Below are 15,171 nucleotides of genomic sequence, written 5' to 3' on the forward strand. Positions count from 1 at the left end.
CCAGTTGTTGGTTGGCCACTCCCATAATTTCTGCACCACCTTGACCCCAGCATATCTTGTAGGCAGGGCTAATTATAGGGCATAGGTTATGTGGCTAGGTGACAGTCCCAATCCCTCCATTGGAAACACTGCCTGGTTATAAAAAGTGGCTGATTCAGGCTGGGAAAAGGTCATCCTGAGTGAGGTAACCCAGACCCAGAAAGATAAATATTGCGTGTACTCGCTTATAGGTGGGTATAAAGTAAGAATAACGATGCTACAGTCCATAGACTCAAAGAAGCTAAGTAGCAGGAAAGCCTCCAGTGGGAACACATGCATCTCCCTGTGAACGGAAAACAGAAGAGACACACGGGAGGGCTGGGGAGGGCTCTGAAATGGGGTGGGCATGGGCAAAGGAGAGATTAGGTGGGGAAAGGATGGAGGGAGAGAGTACAGGGAAAGATAACTGAAATTGGGGCATATCCGGGATGACCCAGAAGCTTAAAACAATGGAAGTTCCTATGAATCTATTAGGGTAGCCTCTAGGTAAGCCACCTAGCAGGCAGAAACACAGAGCAGGAGGAATACTCTTATACCCTTAATTTGCAAAAACTCCTGTTGAATGTAAAGAGAAACAGACAGCAAGATGACTGCCATCATTCATTTCTCTTCTTCTGTACTGCAGATGGAATGTGGGCCAGCTTGCCCTATCATCCTAACACCATGCCCACTTCATGAGGTTAGAATATAAACTCAAGCTACGAACCCAAAAAGCACTTACGTTCCCATTGTCAGCCATGTTGTCAGAGACATGAAAAATACTAACTCAATACGCAGTTATTATCATACCCAGTGTGATTTATTTTTTTACTTCTCATTATTCTGTTTCTCTGACTTAAAATACAATTAAATTGGCCTTTTGGCATGTTATCACAACTTTATAATTGTGAATATTCTTATTTTTATTAGTAACTTTTGCTAGTAGAGTTCATTGAATATATAAAAGGCCCTGTTCTAGAAAGTTTTTTATTTTATTTTATATTTTTTATCAACTTGACATAAGATAAAACTATTTGGGAAGAAAGAACCTCAACTGAGAAATTCCCCCAACGGACTGGCCTCTGGGGAACTTTTTTGGTGGGTGATTGAAGTGGGTGGACCCACTTTCATGTGGATGTTGCCACCCGGAGTCTGGAGGTCCACGATTGTATAAGAAAGCAGGCTGAGCAGGCCACGAGGAGAAAACCACTAAGTTATATTCCTCCGTGGCGTCTGTATCATCTCCTGCCTCGTGATTCCTGCCTTGAGTTTCTGTTCTGACTTCTCTTAGTGATGGGGTGTGATCTAAGTATTGTAAGCTGAAATACACCTTTTCTTCTACAAGTTGCTTTTGGTCAGGATGTTTTATCACAGCAATAGAATCCCTAACTTAGAGAGCTTTGCATTAATTCATATCATGTTGAAATATTAATGAGAATTGCACTTAAAGATCAGAATATTTTAAGTGGTTCTTTATAGTTTTTAGTGCTATTGAATATTAGCTTAGAGATCACACAGGTCTTACGTGATCTCTATCACATCACAAATGACCAAAAATGACTTTCTGATGAAAGCTATCAGCTTAGAATTCAGGAGGCACACTGAAAGATACTGGTACCTTAAATACTTTGCAATATTATTTTGATTCTCACATGAATTTACTTCAATAGTCAATGACAATATTTTAAAATCTTGCCATGGTGCCGAGAGTACCGTACAGAGGTAAGAGCTGTCAGTCAAAGAACTTAGTAAACAAAGGTGCAAATCATTTTTGTCGTTGTTGGAATACCATCAACCCTAAATTTGTGATATATAAATCAAAGCTAATTGCAATCTTTAATTTCACTCCTAGGGTGCTAATTGATTGATTAATTGTGGTGTGTGTGTGTGTGTGTGTGTGTGTGTGTGTGTGTGTGTGTATGTTTAGTTCATGATTTGTGTGAAAGCTCTGGCCGGACATAGGACAAACACTCTTTCAAGGAATCATGTTTGAAACTACATCCTGTATTTTTCCATGAAATAAATATCAAGATACAACTCGTTTCTCTCCCAGGATGTAAAGCCTTCTGAGGCAACTTTGATACAAGCTTGGTTTTTCTACCAGACACAAAAAAATCAAGACAAAAACAAAACTCCCTTAAGTCTCGTGTCCATTTTGTGTTTGGTAAAATTGAGTTCTCTTAGTTTGAAAGGAATCTAAGAAAATAATGGCACCAAAACCCCTGGAATTTGATGTTTCAAGTTGTGGAAGTCATGAGAATAGAGGACACAGACAAAAGGGCACATCTACATCCGGGATCTGCTGGTTATTGCTCAATGCTTGCAAGCATAGTTACATGCAGGGGAGCGTTCCCAACTGTGCTGTGTTCTATTTGTTAATTATTACAAATTAGCATATTCATTACTTTAAATATTCTGCATCACATACTTGTTTTCAACCTGCATTCTCTTTAACAGAACAAACTGTTACAAGAACCAGCAGCATAAACTCCAAGAAGAAATGCACAGGACAGTAGTCTCGTTTACAGACCTGTACAGCCTCCTTCTTGGAAGTTGAAGTAGCCATGGGCACAACGGTCACATTTCTTCCCTGCTACTCCAGGCTGGCACCAGCACTGCCCACTCTCGTCACAGTCAAATGACTTTGAGCCAAAAGAATTACAGTTGCAGGGAACACACCCCCTTCCCAATTGCAGGCCGAAGGTTTCAGGCTGGCGTGGAAAAGAAAATAAAATATAAATCTCAGCAAGTGAACTCATACTAACAAGAAGCACAGAATCTAGAGAGCAGTCAGCAGTGAGGAACCCAGGAGTCACCAGGCTCTCTGGTGGCACTGACAACTGTCTGTTATTCAGTGGATTTTCTATGTTGACAAAGTGAAAAGTATGGTTAATGAGAAATATCATCAAAATTAATTATCAAAATAGGCACTATGTTGTCATCTTAGTTTCAAAAGCCTTTGTATAATCTTCCTTGGTTCTAATAGCAATGTAAAACAGATTATGCCTTCCTGGTTTTAATTTAACATTTTACTCACTTTACTGCTAATATATTAAATTGATTACTTTCAGATTTTGTGAACTACCTGTGCTTGGTTAAGACATTTTCAATAATAGTGATCAGGATTCTAGGCATTAAAGCCAGTTTGTGAGAAAAGATCAATGCACTAGATTAGAAAGATAAGGCCAGCCTGTTCATCCAAGTTTGAAACTGCGGGTCCCACATCTCTCTGGACCGATTCATCTTCCACCAGGCTTGTATTACCAGCTGTGACACATCCTTGAAATGCATGTTACCAGGCCCAGGATAACTATGATTAAAAACACTGGTGAATTCAGGACTCATCGCTATTTTAGAAAAATGAGAACCACATATCATACTTAAAGCACACCACTTCCCTTTTATAAATATAAAGTATGTCACATTATTATGGCATTTTAATCTGGAAAATTACTCCTCGTAATTACTTCTTTGTCAAAATAATTTGTATTTTGGAAAAATAGACTTCATAATTACTTCTTGGTAAAAATTAATCTTGCCATTTATTAGGAATCACCCAAAGAGAAATGAATAAGCTTCATTATATTTTTTAATATTATTGTTAGCAGTATTAGAAATAAATTTGAGAAATTAAAATTATAATGAGAATTAGACTTAATATGACTGGCTAAGAATAGTTGCATTGTTTAAAATGTACAATGAGTTGATTGAACGTGATAATTATGTTAATTTTTACTGTTCGCCTTATTTTAAGTTCTATTTGTAATTCAGATTTCATCATATTAAAGTAGAACATATGTAAGCAGTGACAACAAATAATTTTAAAATTAAATTCACCTACATATATATATATATAAAGAAAAATGAAAACAGATTCTATTAATAAAAATATTTCAATGTAAAATCCTTAATCTCAGAGGAATTATCAGATATTAGAACAATGACTAAATAACAAGCAAGCTCGTTACAGATTGTTTATCATAGCATGTAATTCTGGTGACACTCAAATCTCCACTGTTAGAGAAAGTACTGAATAAATTAAATTATAGTACATTCATGCTATAAAATGAGAAGCAATTAAGTAAAATCTATTTTGAAGCAGTTTTAATGGTAGGAATACATTTATGGTGCGACATCACATAAAAATTCTAAAAACAGCATACACATTATCTAGACTGTGATTCCAATTACATTATGTACACGTACATCCAGGCACACAAACACACACACAGCCACATGCACATACACACCCATGACACACGCACAAACACAGACACCAGACACCCACATATACAGAAACACTTGGATTCCAAAAAAGTCTAAACGATAATGTGCTTCGGTTTCTTTGGAAGCAAAGCTGAAACCTAAATTTTATGTACTATTTTTCTTAATATTGAGTGTATGATGTGTGTTTGCAGTGAGAGCATGTGTCTCCCGCACCAACGTAGGAGTGGATGAGCCACTTTCCTGACAGGGTCCTCTCCTTCCACTGTGGATTTGAGGCTGGAACTCAAGGTGTCAGGCACTTTCCCCACTGAGCTCACTATACTTAAATTTTCAACTATCTGAATTATAGTTGTAAAACTTCCCATTAGTCATTCTATTATAACTTTTTCATATACTAAGCCTGCTTGTAAAGACTGGACTTAACAATTATCTTTATTCCAGGAATCCTCCACATCTAGCAAATACACTTATGTATGTATAGATATGCACATTCCTTTAACGGACAAATCAATCGAATATAAAATGGATTTCTAAATCACAGCTGTCATTAATTATTGTAAGATTGATTATATAAAGAAATAAATAAAACAAATGGTTGCTAAAATCCTTTTCTAATATTTATATATTGTAGTTCAAATAAAAGTACCAATCTTCCTAATAAAACAATAAATTTTAATAAAATTGGTACTAATATATCTATTCCACAGTTCAAAGAAAAGCTCTCCAATAAATAAAGTTGAGGAACAATCTTGTAGTCTATAACTGAGATCACATAAAGCTCCCTTTCAGAACCCACAGAAAGACTGATGGCTCCCATCAGTACCTCTCACCTGGGGTAGTAACAAAGTCTAGCTGGTGCATGTTGCTTCCTATGTGCCAAGCACTGCTCTCCAGCTATAACAAATATGAACTTCCAGGACGATCCCTCAAATAGCTATAGCCACCTCCCTTTTGTGCATAGTGTTGTAACAAAGGCACAGAACACTGAGACCTGAAGCCTCCACCGAGACAAGTGGGCAATCAGGATCCCCTATTGCCTGGAACTTTAAGATTTATTTTTAAATTGTATGTAGTGTGAGAGTGTGCATGTGTGTGCCTGTGTGTATATTGTCTCTGTGTGTATGTGTCTGTGCATGTGTGTGCATGCATGTGTGTGTGTGTCTGTGTCTATGAATGTGTGCACGTGTCTCTCTGTGTATATGTGTCTGTGTATATGTGTGTGCATGCATGTGTGTGTATGTGTGTGTGTGTATGTGTGTGTGTACATTGACGTGAGTGCAAACGCTGGGGATTTAGATACACTGGAATTATGGCAACAGGCAGATTGCTGTGAGCCTCCCAATGAAGAAAATTTTTGAAAGTGGAAAGTTTTCCTTCGTGTCTGTTCTTCATTTAAAGAGGGTTATGTGTTTCTTGTGTTTGATGTGTACATGAGCAGAATCACGGGTGGAAATTAGCAAAACCTTAGTGAAAATGATATGTCAGGCTTATGTTAGTACTCCAGAAAGGTCACTTTTGATAACTTGGGTTCCCTCCAACAAAATTTTTATTTGGTTTGTCCACAGATATGCTTTCAAAAATATTTTATTTTATGTGTATGAGTCGTTTGTATGTGTGAGCACCACATTGGTGCCTGGTGCTTACAGAGGCCAGAAGAGGAAGTTGCAGATATTTTTTAGCTAGGTATTGGGACTCAAACTTGGGTTCTCTGGAAGAGCAGTCAATGCTTTTAACTGATGAGACATCTCTCCAACCCCCACAGCCATGCTTAATGGATACTTATGCACAAATTTTAAAAGTCAGGCTTTAGTCAGGCATTGTAGAATTTCTGCATTTGTAATTTGCATACTTAGCGAACAGTTTGCACACTTAGTTACCAAGATTATTTGGCAAAAGGTTTCCAAGCCTCTTCAGCTACAGCCCAGGAAATAGCATGCCCACACAACCATGCAGTGCCTACCGGCACAGGGGTCCAATAGGTTCCCCTGGGGCACCCTCTGGAACCGCTGGAACCCCACATCCGAGGTGACCCCAGCACCCGCTGCGCTCTGTGTGGCTGCTCCTCCGGATGGTGCACCTGCCTTCGGAGGTTGCACTGTTTCCCTACAAAGCCTGATTTACAGATACATCTTCCCGTCATATCACACTGTGGTGACACAGAGCCCAGGGGACTGCAGTCACACAGCTCACAGAATCGCTTCGCTGAGTCCCACCACGTACTGAGCTTTAAAACCCAAGAGAAGGGAAAACAAGGAAACAAGGCAGGGTTGAGCATATGGTATTATTCAAGTGATAGCAGCAGAGGTGTTTTGAAACTTTCTACTAAAGGCCAGTCTGACATCTGAAAATGACTTGCTTGTTGTGAATAACAAAATGTACCCATGTGAAAGGAGCCCAAATTGGCAGGCTCTCATGAGGGAACTTCAACACAGGGCAGGGCTATCACTGGAAACAGATACTGAAAACAACATTCTCATTGATGGGATAGTTCATTTTAATCAATCATAATTTCAATCATAGTTCTAAAACTATGATGAAAATTTTCACTATTTCCAATGTTAATCCACTGAAACAAACTTTTAAACAACAGAACTTGAAGTGTGTGTGTGTGTGTGTGTGTGTGTGTGTATGTGTGTGTGTGTGTTGGGGGGTTGGTTGGAAGCAAAAGGAGTTGCACATTTTCACCTCCCCCAAGGTAAATTATTTTACTCCCCACAGGCTAGAATTAAATCTGTTATTTGTTGGGTAAATACTTAAATTACAGCAATTATTATAAAAATTTGTATGTAGGAACACAGGTCAAATGTGCACAGTCAATTTTGTTATAGTTGAGAAAACGTTTCATTGAGCACAGATATTCCATTTTCAGGAGTAAATAATTCTGACCACTTTGTTCAATATGTGTATGGAATCCAGCATTGAAAGGAGATGAGCATGGTTCTTACCTTACACTCATCACAGCGCCTTCCCTGCACATTGGGTCTGCACTCACACTGCCCAGTTCTGGCGTGACAAACCTCTGAGAAGGAGCCATTGCTGTTACAATGGCAGGCTGCGAAGGCAAGATGCACGGCAAATGAAAATACAGCTTCATGAATCCCAAACACAGATTGAGTAGCTTTAATCTGAAATGCTTGCGACCAGAGGCATCTCAGACACGAGCTACACCTTAAGTTTTGGAATATTTGCATATTTGCATATAAACATCACTAATCTGAAAATCCAGGATCTGAAGTGCTGCAAATCTGTACAGGAGTTGTTAAAGAAAACTGTAGCTTATGGGAACATCAACGCCTGCATTCAGTGTTAGGATGTCTTCTAGTTGTGAGGACTCTTTCAGACAATCCGTTATGTAATCCTTGCAAAAGTTCTGCATATTGTAGACATAATTCATACATGCTTGACATGTCACACTACTAAAATACTAATAAAGTTGGTACGACAATCTTGAGACTAAGACAAAGAAGTATAAAGAAGCGATAACATATAAATACCACATGCTTAGCAAGTGTTACGGCTATCCAGGAATCTGCTTGAGCCATGGAATCCCCTGCTTCCTGGTTTAATGCTCTTTAACTTCTTCATAGACACAGTGGGGTAACATCTACTTATTATAATCATATAGATAAAATACATACCCCCAGAACATTGAAGAAATTTTCAGTTTCAATAATCCTCTTGACATAGCATTAATATCAGTTTTAGCAAACATTTTTGAATACAATGTTTATTTACTATGTGCCAGTTTTTGTACTAAACTCCAACAATAAGAATGAGTTAAATGAAAATATATCTCTTTTATGCTATGAAAGCACATAAGAGAACAGAAAAAAATGTTTCAAATCTATTAGGAATGTAACACTATAAATACTAAAATTCATTTTTATTTTGTATTTTATTCCATATCCAAAGATAGAAAACATACTTGGTTTAGTTACTCTTTTATCACTTTTGCATTAGAAAAAATTTATAAAGTTATTCTGAAACATATAATAACTAAATAACTCTAAAAGCTGTTTTACTTCTCTGAGAGAGCTAGCAATTAATGGCTTTCTCTGTTTTTGACAACTATATTTTTAATGGTATACATAATTTCACTGATACAAGAATAAAATTGTGAGGGGGAGATGACATGGGGTTTATTCATCTACGGCTTTGGCAAGTATGGTACAACATCACAGCTTTAAAGACATTAAAAGTAGCTACTCCCTCATCTCCTGATATTATTCTGCTCATTTGGCTCCAGGTTCTACTTCTCTTGACCATTTTTCTAAAATTTGCCCTACCCTCTTCCATCAAAGTTTGGCCTTTAGTGTCTACTAATGCAAGGCCACTAAGAGAGTAGCCGGGCCAATGACTACTCCTGTTTCTCAGTCAACAACACAAGGAGAGTTTACAGATGGAGTCAAAGAACAAGGTGAGAAAACGTATCATCATTAAAAATTCACCTTCGTGTGAATATGAGAATTGCTCTGCAATTGTAGCTTTACATAAATTTATTTAGTACATGAGCTTCGCAAATTTCAAATTATTAAGAATCACTAACTCCCTCTTTTAAAAGTAGGACCTACAAAGTTGAATTTACTGTTAAGATGGTGGTAAGTGATTATAATCATCTAAAAATAACAAAAGCAATAAATTTTGTATGTATCTATATAGAAATAGGACAAATATTTAAAGATTTTCCCATATACTAGTGAGATATTCATGAAAATTATCTTTACAAAAATAAAGGACTGTTTTATTCAGAGATTTGTGCATGTGTGTGTGTGTGTGTATGAGAGAAAGAGAGAGAGAGAGAGAGAGAGAGAGAGAGAGAAAGAGAGAGAGTGTGAGTTCTTTAAGATGGTACTATTAAGTAGCCCAGACTGCCCTAGATTGCTGCGATCTTCCTGCCTCTGTCTCATGAATACTGTGATTATTTTGCTTAGCCCCACAGGTTATAAACTTGCTTTGGATGAGGACTTATTCTCCATGCATAGAAGAGATATTAATCCTGGAAGTATACAAATATTCACTACAATATTTTATAGACTTTAAATCAAATTATATGCTGAAGAGCCTTACAAATCATAGCCAGATCTATGCTTCATGGCAAGTGGTTACATAAACTGATGATGATTCATTTATTTTGGTTGTTTCTCTTCTCATATTTTTCTCTGTGCTCCTAGGACTTCATGCACAGATCATAATAAAATAAGTAGAATGTCCTTAGCTTTCTGGAGGGAGTTATTAGAAGATATAAAAAGAAGTCACGAAATGTATACCTAGATCTAGAATTAGTGAACTCCAATATTCACAGCTACCACAGGGACCACCTCCAAAGACCAACAATGGCAGTTATCTCCATTACCAACAGATTACCACATCCCCTGCCTGTGCTACATCCAATAATCCCCACGGAAAACTTATGATCCTTTGGATATGAGGAAACCATTCCTAGAGTCCCATATCTGATTCCAAATTTCCCAGGTAGCCCACATGAACATAAGATATTTTTGCGTTTCCTGATATTTCACAGAAAGGCCAAATTTCACAGTGTTTAAAGTCACTCTGGTCTTGTGGGAAATTTTGTTTAGAAAGTCAGTCTGTGATTTTAAGAAATGCCAGTTACTCCAGAGAGTGATTTGTTTTGACTTAACAAATAACCATTCTGAAAGGACAAAAAGCCTACAACCAGCTTCTCAGTTTAGGAGAAAAGCATCCCTTCCTGAAATAGGATCACTGCTGTTTACAGTAGAGATAACAGGCAGAGTTTCTGTGGTGTCTGCGATTCCCTAGGTCCTGGGACTCACCTCAGCAAGAGTCTCTGCTTACATTAATTCAGTAGAAAAGAACTGATGTTAGTTTTATAGCTCTCTTCCTGAATACTGTATAGGTGCCAGTAAGATCCAGAACACTAATGAGGATTCATACTTTTGGAATTAATTCTCTTTGCATATGGTGTTGTTATAAAGTAATATAAGATAGTATTCCATATAAAACTGTGTTGTATGGCTAAGGAGGAAAATATTAGACAAGAAATATGTTGTACCAAACTGCCTCAAGCCTTTGAGTAGTATTCTACAAATAATTTTGGCATGAGAATTAATCACTCAACTATCAGGTGCCATTATGTAAAATTATTGTCATGTTCTTAAACTTGTTATGAAATGCAAAAACTTTATTTCTGTAAAGTCTTCATATGAAAGCAAAACCAATTAACACCTGCTGATAGGTAACATGCAATAATATGGACATGTGGATTTATTTCAATCAAACAATTAAGATGACATTAATGAAAAAGGCCAAATAAACCTGTATCATTTCTAAATTATTTTCTGTTACAGATTTAACTTCATTTTAAAAATTTCATTGCATATGTATATATAAATATGTGTATAACTTGAAAATCAACATTTAGCAATATAATACATTTTAAATGGTTTATTCTGTTCATTGCTACAATGAAATATTTTGAAACATGCAGACTTTATGTCTTCACTGGGCATTCATCATCCATGTATCACAGATAATTTCCTAGTCTCCAATGCCCACTCAAGAACTCATCAGCTTCTTTGAGGTATCATACATCAATTCTGTCAGGGACATCAATAGTTCAGGACTTACGTTGACAGTTCTTTGCATCAACTGCGTCTCCATAATATCCATCAGCACAGAGCTCACAGTACCGTCCTGTTGTACCTGGCTTACATATCAGACAGGAGCCAGACAAGCTGTCACAGCTGCCAGGGATGGAGAAGTCAAGGTTGTCATTACATTGGCATGGCTGACATGATCCTCCAGGTATGGAAGGTTGTCCAAAATAGCCTTCTGCACACCTAAGGTAATAATTTCCAACAGTGACATTTTAGTATGTGTGTGTGGGGGGGAGGGGAGCTCAAGAAACCCACCACACCCAATGTTTACATATCTTTCATATTCCTCTGCCAGGATAATGGATTTTCCTCATAAGCGCTCCTTTTCTCAAATGCAGAGTGATTAAAAAATGTTTTCTGTAACTGTGCTATAGATACAAGATGAAATCTGCCAACTCCACTCATAATTAGATTTCAGCAAAAAAATAAAATTTTGTCACTGACTTTGAATATGGGTCCAAAGCATAATGCGAAATCTGTGGCTGGCATTATGAAGGAATCTAAGTTCACACTGCAAAGCTTTTATAATATAAAACATCATATGTATTCAACTCCAATAGCCTGTTTTCTGTCCACATATATAAGGTTCATGTTTTTGTTGCTGTTGTTCTTACAGGAAGAGCTTATTATGAGGAATCAAATGCAAGTTCAACATTTATTGAAAGAAATTGTGACTCAGAAAATATTATGGTTACTTGTGTAGGAGCTCTGAGTATTTCTGAATTAATAAATATTTGTGTACATTTATATATTGATTAAGAGGCTATATTTCAATGAAGAATCTTTATTCAGGAGAAGTCTAAGTAGGGATGCCTTTCTATTACAGTAGTGTGCTGTAGGATGGTGCTGACCTGTGACCCAAATTCACACCAGAGAATTCTAGGTTTTCATAAAAATAAAACCAACCCCTAACTGTGTATTTATTTGAAAAAATACTTAAGTTTATCATTTATAAACTGTGGCATAGAAACCAATTATGAGTTATGCTACCCATTTTTTCCCTGATATACATGTTTTAAAATGCTGCTCAGTGGTACAGATGCTCAGATTCTCCTTTGCTGAGATCTATTTCTTTTGGCTTGGTCTCCTTAGTTACATTTTCTCATGCTTTGTATCAAAGAAGAAATGAAAGAGCATTAGAAGGTGGTGACCACTCTACCTCTGTTATCTTTGGCATCTTATTAAATATAGTACTTTGCAGCAAGGGTCGAGACTGAGAGGAAACATGAACACTGTAGAAGAATATAACTAAGTTCATGTCATGCAGTCCTTATGCTCATCTGCACTGACATGGTCTTATAAAGGAATGTTCTGCCATGTGAAACACAAGTGTTTTGATGCACTAATAACATTTATTAGGTTAGAGTTGTTATTTGGTACAGATACATTCATCATTCTAGGTTCTAAAGAAGCATTGTACATTGGAATATAATGTTGCAGGTTGCAGGTTTTATCATAATCTTTTAAAAGATTTTAATTATATCCACAACATGGTTTATAAAATTATGAAAGCTTTATATTCAGAGATTAGAAGAATACTGCTACTAATTACTATTGCCAATAATTACTTATTAATTCTGTATTACAGACCATGAAATAGCATTGCAGTATATAAATTTTTTTCACAATTCCTTCTGGAGATTTTTTGGTAATAAATAAGAAGATAATTTTAAATTTTAACCTGGCTTTACCCTATTTGATCTTCGAATATTGTAATAATATCCACATATTATTACATCCCGTTTCGCTTCTCTTAAGATTGCCTTTGATCAGTTAGACTAATAGTTGTACACCAAAAATTATCAAAGCCAACAAAAACCTACTACTTTCATCTTGTTTCTTTCAAAATGTCTTATTAACCTCAGGAGATAAGGAATTATACAATGAATTATTAGACATTTTCTGTAGGGATAAGTCCCGCCCCTTAGGGGGCGTGTTCGCCTCGGGCTAATGTCTGCCTATAAATTTGGCGAGCCAGCCAGGAGAGAAAAGAGATGTCCTCAGTAAGCAGTGTCTGAAGCAACAGCTTGTCCACTGGAGGTAAAAATAAATTCTCTACCACCAAATACAAAAAACAAAATAAGGGCAGGATGACAGACAAGAATTTCAATGTAATAACAAAGAAAATGATAAAAATTATGAACAAAGAGGAGTAGGATTAAAGTCAATCTTCACTGACAGAAATACCTTTCAGATTTCTACTTACGTGTTAATAAAAGCACGCCCCATATTACTACAATTTTCTTAGCAAATGTAGCAATTAATAAGTCCCATATTCTCCCAGAATAAATAAACAGGAACCTGCCACTTTTATTTCAGGATATAGATCAGAAAAATGTGTGACTCTACATGACAATTAATATACTGCATGACTGAAGAGAGATTATGCCCTCCTCCAAGTGCACAGTCACAGGTAGGCAACCTATTAAACTTTTAATCATTTGGTGTTTACTACTGATGTATGTGTGAGTGTACTGGAATTTAAAAAGAGCTAAAGAGGTTCCATTAGGAATTAAGAAGTATCCTGTTGGTGGAGAACATCATGCTATAATTCTAGTATTAAAACAATAATTCCTATTACTCTTTTTAATAGTAACCTAATTAAATTTAGTATATAGCCCGGTAGGTTTTCCCAGCCTCACAGATTTTCTCTTTAACAAAACTAACTATAATGTAAAATCTCTCCCGCTTTCCCAGAGAAGGCAGAATGAAGATAGTAAAAAACAGTTTCTAGGGTTCTTTGTTAAATATGGGGACATGTTGACTCTTCCTTTTCATATTTGTAATTTCTTAAGTCAAATTATAAATGTTTGACAAAAGAACCTTCAAATGTAAATATAACATTAGGGTATAGGATAGTTCTGTAGCTGATAGTTTGGGAAGAATATCATTTATTATGAGAGTGGAAATATGAATGAAGATGAATGGCTGAAGTAGAGACCAAGGATAATACGAAAAAATAAACAGGACTGATATAACCTTTGTCTTCTCTTTGACCTAATTTACCATCCTCAACCTTCTTAAATAATTAAACAGAAAAAGAGAGAAATCAACAGAGCAATTTTATATTACACTAATATAAATGAGGCATAATATTATCCTACTATCTAGGCCCAAGAAATAAGCATGTAAAAATCTTTTTTATGTGTATATGTTTTTTTCATGTTTTATTATTTATTTATTTAATTTTTTTTTTGTTGAAAAAATTTCCGCCTCTTCCCCGCCTCCCATTTCACTCCCCTTCCTCCCACTCCTCTTCCCCTCTCCCCACTCCATTCCCCTTCCCTCTCGAATCTGAAGAGCAGTCTGGATAAAACCGGACTCTCTGAACATGGAGGACTATGAGGGCTGATGAGAAGCCAAGGACAATGGCACTAGGTTTCGATCCTACAGCATGATCTGGCTTTGTGGGATACTAGCCTGTTTGGATGCTCACCTTCCTGGACTTGGATGGAGGGGGGAGGACCTTGGACTTCCCACAGGGCAGGGAATCCGGACTGCTCTCAAGCATGTAAAAATCTTACCACAGAACAACTAGAGATACATTGAGGGTTAGAATCAAAGTATAGAATCATCAAAGACCTTCTCAGGATGTGGAGTTGAATGCCAGTTACAGAACAGGTGATAGTGCCCGGTTCAAAAGTGGAAGGATTGTAGTCATCTTGCAGAGAGAACTACATCCGCAGAGGAGGAGCTTATAGCCTAATGGATTTGTCTGGGCTGTGGTGCTATATTCTCACTATTTGCCATTCAGCTAAATGCTGGGCTGGCTGGCGCTGGTGCCTTTGCCAAGCCTCAAGCAGTGCGGAGTCAGCAGCTCCAACTGGACACCTGAGCACAGCACTGAGGCTGCCCTGGCAAGGAGCAGGTTGGGGCACAAAATCTGGTGGTAGAAACAGGAGCCAATCACTCCCTCCTCCAAGTGCATGATCACATGTAAGGAACCTCTAAAAACCGCATCTGTCACAATTTTGATTGTGACAGATTTATTAGGGAGGAATAAGGGTCTTTCTGCAGCCAAGACCTAAGGACTAAACACTGAAACTTGGGCAGAAAATGCCTGCAGCCTTGTAATTGAGAGTGAGGGTACTTGAGCCCAATTAAGACCTCTCTGAAGTTCAGATGATCTAAATGGGTTTTTGGAGGTGAAATAAAAGAAAAAGGGACTCCATTTATAGCTAATGTGACTCTTCTAGTTAAAATTTGGTGACTTATAAATTTAAATGTTTTAATTAATTAATTTTTATTTATTTATTTATTTATTAAAGATTTCTGTCTCTTTCCCGCC

The 15,171-nt window shown here is 37.0% G+C and overlaps 1 protein-coding gene across 3 annotated transcripts in view; it reads right to left on the bottom strand.

Moving 5' to 3' along the window:
• The window catches only part of Lama2 (laminin subunit alpha 2), a 583,059-nt gene that overhangs the window by 200,125 nt on the left and 367,763 nt on the right, over positions 1-15,171 (bottom strand). For all 3 annotated transcript variants that reach the window (XM_041653904.1, XM_041653903.1, XM_041653905.1), the window contains 3 exons: positions 10,855-11,066; positions 7,191-7,297; positions 2,549-2,729 (listed from right to left, as the gene is read on the bottom strand). In XM_041653904.1, the coding sequence (XP_041509838.1) occupies positions 2,549-2,729; positions 7,191-7,297; positions 10,855-11,066 (500 nt within the window). The remainder of the gene's footprint in view (positions 1-2,548; positions 2,730-7,190; positions 7,298-10,854; positions 11,067-15,171) is intronic.

Source organism: Microtus oregoni, unplaced genomic scaffold (genome assembly GCF_018167655.1).
Source record: "Microtus oregoni isolate MIOR12 unplaced genomic scaffold, Mior012 000006F_ref0000085, whole genome shotgun sequence".
Lineage (NCBI taxonomy): Eukaryota > Metazoa > Chordata > Mammalia > Rodentia > Cricetidae > Microtus > Microtus oregoni.